Source organism: Mixophyes fleayi, chromosome 1, assembly GCF_038048845.1.
Source record: "Mixophyes fleayi isolate aMixFle1 chromosome 1, aMixFle1.hap1, whole genome shotgun sequence".
Lineage (NCBI taxonomy): Eukaryota > Metazoa > Chordata > Amphibia > Anura > Limnodynastidae > Mixophyes > Mixophyes fleayi.
The window spans coordinates 160529086-160539790 of NC_134402.1; the positions used below are offsets into that span (position 1 = coordinate 160529086).

General features: G+C 37.1%; 1 protein-coding gene across 1 annotated transcript; it reads right to left on the minus strand.

The window, feature by feature from the left end:
* Positions 1-468: 468 nt before the first annotated feature.
* On the minus strand, positions 469-10155 carry DCK (deoxycytidine kinase). Its single transcript, XM_075202464.1, has 7 exons — positions 10016-10155; positions 8205-8320; positions 6270-6463; positions 5746-5893; positions 4052-4167; positions 2278-2377; positions 469-1551 (listed from the first exon to the last, which is right to left on the minus strand). Exons 1-7 carry the CDS (start codon positions 10128-10130, stop codon positions 1525-1527), a joined length of 816 nt encoding a protein of 271 aa, XP_075058565.1. The 5' UTR covers positions 10131-10155; the 3' UTR covers positions 469-1524.
* Positions 10156-10705: the final 550 nt, after the last annotated feature.

The window sequence follows — 10705 nt, forward strand, 5'->3', positions numbered from 1 at the left end:
AATCCCCATCGCTGCCTGAAATCATCAATAGAACATGGCAGACATATAGCTGTGAACACATTACAAGCATTCTCAATGACCGTCCCAATAAATTTTGTGCGATTTGGGATCCTTGGCTCGTCTCCTATGGTTCAGAACAACCAAGACCTGATTAGAATGGAAACTATTGAATATAGAGTTAGAAGATGTGCAACATATGGTAGATACACGTAATACATCTAGATGCCAGGTCAGGTGCCCCTTTTCCTTCCCCCTTTTACCACACTAACATTTCCTCCTTTCCTCTCCCTCTTTCCTTCCCCTCCCCCTGTTCCCTGCTTTCTCTCTTTTCTTTCCCTTTCTATGTTTTTACTTTAATTGACAAAGTTCACATTGTTCTTTTCATTTGCATGGTACTTGATGTTTGAGCAATGTAACTTAACCTTTACACTGTTTTGAAAATTGAAAAATCTCCTTAAAATATGTTTAAAAAAAAAAACAAAAACCATTCACGCATCGGTCCTCCTTGTTATGTAACAAAAGTATGCAGTCAATCAGATGTGAAAGTCCCACTTCTAACTCTGGAGGCAGCTCAATCGCACATACCGACGCATTTCGTATTCACAAAGACTTTTTCAAGGGGTCAGTGTTCCAAAACAAGGACAGATAAGTGAATGTTTTTATATTTAATGTACAAGCATAATATTGCTCTTATTGCGGTTTTAAACTTGTGTATTAAAAGTTTAGAAATTTATGAGCTTGAGCACTATTGAGATTTGTATCAATTAATGATAAGGACATACTGCACTATTGTGGCTATCCTGAGTTTCACAGTACACCTTGATCCACTCCCTGATGAGGAGAAGGTCTCAACCTTTACCAGATAAGCTTTTAATAATTATCTTTTGGTACGGGTCGTAATTGACACTCCTCCACTTTTTACATGTTTTTTTGAATTACGCTATATTTGGTGCTTTTTCTTTTTGATAGTGTATGTGAAATATTTTGCAAACACCTGTTTACTAAAAGAACTTTCTTGGCCTTAACAATTCTGCATGATCGATGTACAGTATTTAATCAAAATATTTGAGGATTCCATACACTGAAGTTTGTCAAATTCCACAGCTATCTAGGAATCCACTATTATCAATATGGGTGCAAGCAAATAACAGATTAGAAGAGGCAGAGTACCATCTTCATTTTAAATTAAAATATGTACATATACTTAAACTATAAAAAACAAAACAAAAAAAAAACAAAAAAAAAAAACCCACACGTTCTTGCATGTCTGCTATAAAAAATAAAGATACTTGGGTAGGTCGTTACCCAAATTTCTGTTGCTCTACCTAGTCTGCAATATGAAGTGACCACGAAGTGCATAAGATGATCACAGCTCAATTAAATTCAGTTGATTGCACCTAGGTTATTTAAAGGTTTTGTCTCAAACATACACACACACTAACTGTACAGTTGCTCATTCTATGGCCAAACAAAAAACAAACAATAGCTTCTTCAAAGCATATCCATGCCACGGTCTTCAGATTGCTATAACGTACTTAAAAATTCCTTAACCTACAATGAAAAGAAGCTCCATTAGTTTGATACAGTCACAATTCAATATGTCTATTTTCTTTATCTGCTAAACTACAGTGTGCAGGCATTAATTTATTGTACAGCATCAAAACGTAGTTTAATATGGAGGCCAGCAGAACCACTCACTAATGACAGAATATAACAGGGAAAACAGTAATGTATTTTCCATTTATTTTTACTGCCAACAGAGAGATAAGGCAATGCAGATACCGTGATGGAAGGGTTTAGAAGACCTGCGAGGCTGTAAGCTTTATGATGTAAATCACAAGATATTACATTAGAAGACCTTCATTGGGAAATATCAGTATTTTGCATGAATAAATAAAAGTGCAGGAGTCATTATAGAACTGAGGATTACTAAATAGAAGAGCTATGGAAACAAGTCATAAAATATTATAACAAGAATGTTGATTCACACACTTATTTCAGAGAAATTTTCCAGCAATAATTTGTTTTCAAAACAGCACTGGTAGCTACTAAACGATATAGAAAGATCACAAAAGGGAAACTAATAAAGACACAAGCAGGCAGAAAAAGAGGCTCAGTTCAGTGCTTACATGCAAGGAGAAAATAAATAAATAAAAGAAATGTAGCATTGTAACAAATAATGATGCATATTTTTATAGGGGCACTGATCTTCTTATAGATGGGAACACTTATTACCACCCAAAAGTTATAAAACTAAAGCATAATGTTGTAACATACCTTCTCAATCAGACATTCTTGCTTCTGTTTATCATCTTTAAAATCGTCATTCACATCCAGTGTCAAGATGGGAATATCTTGCAGGTATGCAAAATCCATCCTATAAGAAACGCAACATAGGTGTCAGGAACAGCCTAAACTACATCACTAATCATTTAGGTACTAGTATGTCACTTTTAGCAGAATTTTTTTTTTAAGTCTAAAACAACTACTAAATCCACAGTGTGTAAACAGATTACATTCTTTCACCTTTCAGCGGTGCACCTAGTGTGATCTCATTCAACACAAATCTATAGGCCCATAAAGCTTACCTCCTTTTACCGTACTACATATAAATCAATTCCCCTTGCATGAAAAGCAATTTAATATCTTGCTAAATCTCATTGCTTAGATCTTCATATACTTGAACGAGTCTTGTCAGTCTGAAAACTGTCCCTTACCTTTAGAATTCCATCACTCTTGACCTCTGACAATCTGCCTACAATGGATGTAAACGTTTATGACCTTACCCAGCCCTATCTGTCAGAGTCATCTGTTTAATAAATTCAATAAACAAACCCCATCTTTGCCTTACTCAACTAGGACACCAGTCCAGCAATGCATGGGTAAGCCCTCACACCGCTGCCACAGAATGTCAAAATAGACAATAAGACGTATAATGCCGTCACACCTGCAGTGCAAAACATCTACATTGTAGAGTTACATTCTTAATTCAAGCAGATGCTAAATCTTATTCACTACTAACATTCTGCTGTGAAAAGACTAGATAAACAAAACAGCTTTTAACATTTACCATAAAAGACTATTTACTATAATCTTTGCAATACAAATGCTACACAATGGCAGGATTTCTCATACTTTTTGTATCCTATACATCCTTATTATGATAAATGTTCCATATGGTTGCCAAGTACCTCATTTTGTATGATCATGTATCTCAAACGCTCCATAAAGTATATACATTTATTCCAAGTACACCCTAGTGTGTAAATTCTACTGTCTCACTGCTAGAAGCCAGTTCAATAGACGTGACAGCTCTGGATTCTCTTACGGCTGCACAGGCAACAAACAAAGATTCACACAAGTTTATTGCAGAGGAATTTTTCAGTCCTTATATATTTTATAGGTTTCATCCCCTTTCCCCTAACATTGGACTAGAGAATGCTCTGCAACAGAACACTGGAAGCAAATGGGAGTAAAATGTTTTATCTAAACAAGATGGTTTTCTTAATTTAAAAAGTCTTTCAAAGCTGGAGTTAACCTTCAATTCATAATATATTAAACTATGCTTAGAATTCTAGTTTAACAGACAGAAGTAGCATTTGAATCTGTCTAAGGTACCCCCTGGGGAACATGTACCATGGACTGCAAAATCATGTCATAGAAAATTTTGAGTTATTGTTATGCTCGAAAGTACTATACAGAAGGATGAAGAGTGTGTAAATGGTAGACAACACATTGATAGTGGTTATTTCACAGTAACAAACATGTTGCGGTCTTTCGTTTGTAATATTGTAACCCAATATTGGTTTTTAACAATTACATAAGTTATGAATCCACAAGGGTATAAAAAGAGGTCATGGGTAGATGGTAAAATTATCAATGGAATTCTAGTATATTCTTAAGATAGAGGTTATAAAAATTGTAACAAATTGAAAAAAAAAAATAAGTTTTTTTTACCCAGCATCAGTTAAATATTCTTTTTAAGCAGATGTATGAATGGTAGAAATATTTTCACTAGAATAGCGTGTAATAAAGAATGCTCAGCGCTGACCTCATGTTTCTGTGATGTAGCCAGCTCTCATGCTTATAATGAAGCTTTTCCAGATATTCCATAGGAATTCCCTGCTCCTCTGCTCTTCCACGAGAGTAAATTCTTTTTAGACATTTCTAGAAAATAAAAAGGGAGATTTTAGTGTTATTGCAAACAGAGATTCAAACTAGTTTACAATGGGGTGAGCCTCAAATCATATTAAGATTTAACCTCATCTTATTCATCAAATAAAAATAAACAAACCCCCCCAACTTTATAGGCTTGCCCTCCACACTTTATTGGCGATAATGTATGCCTGCCAGAAGTAGGCAGGTGACAGGCATCACGACTACTACTACAGTGGAGTCCAACCCCAAGGCCATTTCCTGTAGTTTCATATAATTTTCGGGACAAAGGCATTATTAAATATTAAAACAAAAAGCAAAAACAGCTGATAAATTGGGTAGGTGTGGATTCATAATGGGTGCTTACACAGGATATGTTTTGGCGTTTGTGTTTATGCAGAGTATGGTTGCGACAGGATGGACTGCCTATGCCACCCTGTCTGTTGTTGCTGGGAACTGGCTGGGCTTACTTTGCCACCACCCCCTTCGTTATTCCAAATACGCCCCTCCTGCCGCAGTAGGAGGAGCCTGCTGCCACCACTGGGCTCCTTTATGGCGCCCACAACCACGGTCCTTCTGGGTAACTGTCGCTTCTAGTGTACTCCCGTGCCGATACACTTGGGATGGTATACCTGAGCGTTTACTAGCTTACTATGGGTCAGGGTGCTGTGGATGGATCCCCCTGGCCTATCACACTGGCCAAAGCTGCTGGGTCCAAATCTCAGAAACAGGCGAAGGACGGATAAGATTTATGGTCTAATCTGTAGGACACAGGATTACAACAATATTGAAGAAGTTGTCAAGCAGGGTCTTGAAGCAAAGAGTGATGTTTAATTTCGCTCAAGTGTCCTGAGAAGGACAGTTCCACTGATTAAAGGTATCAGTGGTTAGGTCAGATGGAACATCAGAATGATACATTTCAGTTTACAAGGACTCCCTTTTTATACTAATTTCGACACAGCCTTACAAGCTATTTTTAGAATCAAGATGTAACCTGTTTATCAAAAAACATAGATTTCCATGCATTGCAAAGCTAACAATATTTACTCTTATTTGTGATATCTGAAAAGCTTGCTGTGATATCCTGCATCGTAATTTGGACACAGAGGACGTCTGACAGCGAGTCCAATTACATCTTCCTATGACCCTCACACATCAATAGGTGTAATTAGCATAAGATTAGCACGAGTTCTTTCTTCCAACAGTTGCATTATACACGTTTCCTCCAAAGAAATGAATTCCCCAAGAAAAGTTGAACACCCCAAGCAAGACATTACCTTACACCAAGATATACAAAAGGTTTTCTAAACAAAGGCTTATTGTATCCGATATATACATAAAAAATAAGGCATTTCCTCTAGGAAGGTTAAAACCGTAAAAAAAAAAAATAAAAAAAAAAATCTCCCCCTGGTCTCAGGAATTAAAGATTTCCCTTACCAAAATATACACAATATCAAAAATAAGTGCAATTATATAAATAAGCGCCCTGCGCTATTTCCTTTGAATAAATTTATACCAGAAGTTATTTATAAGTGATCCAGTCACAACGGTAGACAAACTTAATTTACTCTACAATTAAATGATAATTACCTCAGGCAACGCTCGTAGATAAATCATTGCATCCAGTTCAAGATCCCCACCAAATTGAGAATTCATCCACTCATGCCAATCCTGATAAACAGTCCATTCAGTTTCATTCATGCACTCTGCCTCATACAAATTGGAAGCAAAAATATATCTGGAAAACAAAAACAAAAAAACAGGTCACATAACCTATACAAGTCTTTAAAATTCAGATTATTGACCAGTTATTTTGTTTTACTGAAAAACAAATCATACACTGGACATTTGTTCCACAACACAGGAATTAAATACTTATGCAAACAATATTTCATTCTTTTCATGTGTTTTTGTAACATAAAACAAATGTCACATTAGAAAAACTAGTTTGTGTGTTTTGAAATAAAAATATCAGAAAACAAAATGTGAGTGTAAGGTTTGTTATTCAGTAAAATTAAAGAACGGGTCATGGGTCTAAATACTTTTGTACATGAAATTTTGTATTTATTGTATGATAACCTCTTTGTTCAGCGTATTTTATAACAGCACATTACCTGTCACTATAGACTGAGCGCTCAAAAAAGAGAACAGGCTTTTCTGCGTCTTTCAACTTCCCTCCAAAAGCTTTCAATTGGGCCCGAATACGGCTGAGACAAGCGTAGGATTGAAAAGTAAAAGACCAGCGTTCAGGCTTCTCATACATCATCTGGAGGAGGTTGCCCCCACTTTTCTGAGATGTGGTCAGCTCCTGTTTTGTGAACAAATTGAGAGAGAACACTTATACACTATTGCCATCTACTGGTTATTGTGGTAGTTCAAATAATTTCTCTAAAAACAAAAAAATCCCCACCACAACCTATCTACTGGCCATGGACAGTATATAAAATAATAGTACTCATTGGTAGCCACTCCTGCTGCCTTTTTGCAGGCTCAGTGCCTGTGTTCTTCCTACACCTTAATGTGCTGAAACTGGATGCACCAAAGTGCAGTTAGAACAAGAATTCCTTGACCTGCCCCCTTTATTTAAAAGTTGGAGTATAGTCTAAAGTTGGAATTCAAATATTGGCGATGTGCTGCTGGACATCACAGTGAAGTCCGGCTACGCAAACTGCAAGCCAATACAGCACAGATTCTCCACTCACTTTCTCCTTGCATTCCTATGGGACGAAGGAAAATGAGCAGAGATTTCAGGAAAAAAAAAAAAGCAGACTGTTCCAGAGACCCATTGGGCCATCTTACACTGAGTTGAACACCCCCTAAGGCTTTTACAGAGGAGGTACATCAACTAGTTGTTGTGAGAACACAAGCACCAGGTCTGCAGTGCCTCACCTAGTTCAAAGAGAAGACAGGAGCATCTGGAGGCAAGTATTCTGATTTTACCATCTACTGCTCATGGGCATTAAGTACTTAATTTTTATGTTTTTGTGGAGTTGTCCTCTAATACAAGTTCTCACAACATTTATCCAATGCAAGTTAAACAAACCCATTCTTAAAAAATAACTATATAAAAAAAAGATTAACAAAATACTCACTAAATGTAACTAATACACATTTTTAAAAGTAAATGAAGGAGAAGTATATATGCAACGTTAAATTACCACTCTGGCTTATTCATTTGGTTTTATTCTGTATTTTGGCAATTAAGCACTAAGAAAACATGCAGCAATGTTGTACAAATCATCCAATTATTAACTGGAAGTACAAAAGGTATTTGTTCTGCGTGAATAAATTCTGCAAACACAAATTCAGTTTTAACAATGCTAGTTTTCAACATCTCTAGATTTCTATCAGTTTCAATGAGGTGACACTGCTGTACATAATAGAATAGGCAGTTAGCCTCATCATAACCAACCAATTAATGAAGTGATTTGCAATGTATTGTTAGGCAGTAGAAAATATAAGCAAATCATTTTTTAGGTCCTATCATTTGTTAACTGGAGATTTCAAACAGCATGTATTCATTCAGTCAATTCTCACATCCCTACATTCAAGATCTGTTTATTTGTTTTTTTAACTATAGCAATAATTTTTCTAAACTCCACAATATTTACTGGGAGGCTTATTTTTAGATGCTGCAGAGGATCTTATTAGCAATTGGGTAATATATAGAATATTTTAAGAGACATATTCCTGACTTAACCCACCACACCTTAAAGTGGATAAACACGTTATTCAAGACTGTTGAGATACACTTTGCATGTGGTGTGGAAATACTGCTGCTGACTAAAGGCACAGCACAGATTGGTTTAGAATTTTTACATTTTAAAATGCTGTGCATCTCCTCAGTGCAGTATTACTGTATACAAAGCGCACTAGTTGATAAAGATTTATGATCAAGCACTCAATCAGGCTGACTGAGTAAATAGAACAAGATAAAATAGCTAATCTGTGTATGGATCTTGTAAAGATGATGAGCGTTCAATGCTACACTAACATGCTTTTATTTTGCTTATTTGAAACTGAAAAAAATACTAAAAACATATTTGTACCTGAAAATCATCTTGGCAGCTTTGCACATTGCACCATCTTGCTATTGGTTCAGGAACAACCTCCCAGTCATCATTACATTTCTTGAGGATGTTGACAAATGTAGATTTCCCTGCAGCTTTTGTGTATAAAAATAAAATAATATACTCAATAAAGAAACTTTTAGACACTATAAAATGTAGATAAAGGTGACTACACATTCTACAGTATACAATAAAGACTGCAAGGGCAACAAGCATCTATCAAATATTTATGTTGCATCTTATATGGATCTTCATAACAAATCTCAATATAAGTGTACACGCTACCTGATGACTAAGGTGTCCATAACAACTAGGCAGAAAATAAAGCACAGAAAGGTGTTGCAAAATCTTGTAAAAATAATGTAAGATCACTCCTGGGACTTCGCCTTTGTTGATAGTATACTTTACTCCTCATTCCCACATATTTTGTGCTTTTGATCAGCAGCACACTACATCACACAGAAGAGCAGGGAAATGTCTGTTCTGCATTTAAACAATTTTTAGGCAGGGTACTATTAATAAAATTAATAGCTGACTTACAGTTATTAGATTAGTAGGGAGTGGCCACTGGTACTACCACTGAGTAGGAGCATATGGGTGAAAGTGAGAAGACTGAGTGACAGGTGGGCAAGTCTGAAGGCAGTTTTAGAGTACACGTGGGATCTGAGGGCATGTAAGCCATTCTGGAGTTAGTGGATGCCTTTCTGGCAAGTGGGAAATCTGGCAAGATCTATGTTTGGCAAGTGGCAGTCTGAAGGGCATATGGGTGCATTTTAAAACATGATGAAGGGGCACAGATTTTATTTTATATCACTGAGACAAAAGGCAACATGTGGCCCTTCTGAAGGTTAGAGGGATTTACATGCAACCCTTTAAGTTTATCAGATTGACAATTACTGCTCTAAGTTCTCACAAACAGAATCCCCTAAATCCTGTTTCCGAGGCTCGTTGAATATGCCCCTCTGAGTTTTGTGGTGCCCTACAAATCCAACTATGATAACTGCTGCAAAATTACTCATAATAGGACCTCAGTACACTACAACTAACTGGCCAAGGTAACAGTTGGTTAAACATTGTAAAATCTGTAATATTAATGTCACTCCCCTCTCGACACAAAAAAAACAGCATACCTCCCAATCCCAAACTTTTGGGAAGGATGTAAAAATTCTGACCCCAAACATTTATGGATAAAACCTTTCATTTTTCCTAGGAAGGCTCTCCATGACTCCAAATATAACATCTTATCATAAATAATGACACTTTTGTGATGTTGTAAGCTGTGTTTTTGTGATCTGTATGTAAATCTGCCTTTGTCTATGAACAACCGGTCTTTACACTCATGCGGCTAGATAGATACAATCTAGCTATGTAATGCCAAGACATATATATATATATATATATATATATATATATATATATATATATATATATATATATATATATACATATATATACACACACATATACACATGCATACACATGAGGTTATGTGAGAATTACAGAGAACAGCTGCCCTTGACAATGACCGCGGGAAGAAGTGTGTGTGGACGTGACACCAGAGTCACTGGCGGGAAGGGTGCTGCACTAATACAAGTTAGCATCCTTCAATAAGCATTGGGAATCAGACAGTCATTTCCACAGGTCCTGTAGGCATGTAATACAAATGCCTGTAACCTTCCTCTTACACCTGGCAGCTGCCTCTAGGGTTAGTGCTCTGATGCCTCCCCTGTATACCACCCAATTTGGCGGCAGGTGGTGAGTTATCTGCAGCATCCAACCCCTCGTCTTACCGATATTTCCTTCTATAGAGATCCGCTTGACTTTGCTCCTTTTGCCGGAGGAGGAGGTGGATGATGAAGGTGATGGTGGGAGATCGGTGCACATTCTCTTCGGTGGGGTGGCCATGGTTGGTGCACAGGGTACTGCTGCTGGTGCCTTTCTGTCTCCCGCTCGTTCTAGCTTTCAGTTTTCGCGCTCGCAGAACAACTGGGTGGCACTGAGTGACGTCACTGCACTTCAAACCGAGAACTGGACCAATCGGAAGCGAGAGGTTTGCTGCCCTCTGTGACGTCACGCACGAAAGTCTGTGAATGAGGAAATACTGAACCAATAGGGAACAATTTGGGAGGATTATAGTCGCTGTCACTGACGGGAAACTCGGGGCGCCGGTGTCTGTAGATAAAAGATCGGAGAGAATAATCAAGCATAATATTACATTTAAAATACAATGGTACATCATCATGTAGCAGTCAGCCCACATTTTCAAGTAAATTCTCTCAGTATAGGTTTGATAAGCTGGCACCTCAGGTGTTGACATGCCGTGTTTGTGTGAATTAAACGAAAAAATTAATTTTAATATGCAAGTCTATATACCAATCACCAGGGTAGGGCTAGGCAAATTGTAGCCCGGGGAACAAACATCACCCAGCAGCCTATTAGGAATAATTTAAAGGGAAAAAAATGCAGGTGGAACAGTGACC

Coding starts and splice junctions, on each gene's coding strand:
- DCK (XM_075202464.1), bottom strand. CDS start 10,130: ATGGCCACCCCACCGAAGAGAATGTGCACCGATCTCCCACCATCACCT. Junction 2,378..4,051: donor CTACATCACAGAAACATGAG/GTCAGCGCTGAG, acceptor CGTTTCTTATAG/GATGGATTTTGCATACCTGC. Junction 1,552..2,277: donor AAGAATGTCTGATTGAGAAG/GTATGTTACAAC, acceptor TTTTCATTGTAG/GTTAAGGAATTTTTAAGTAC.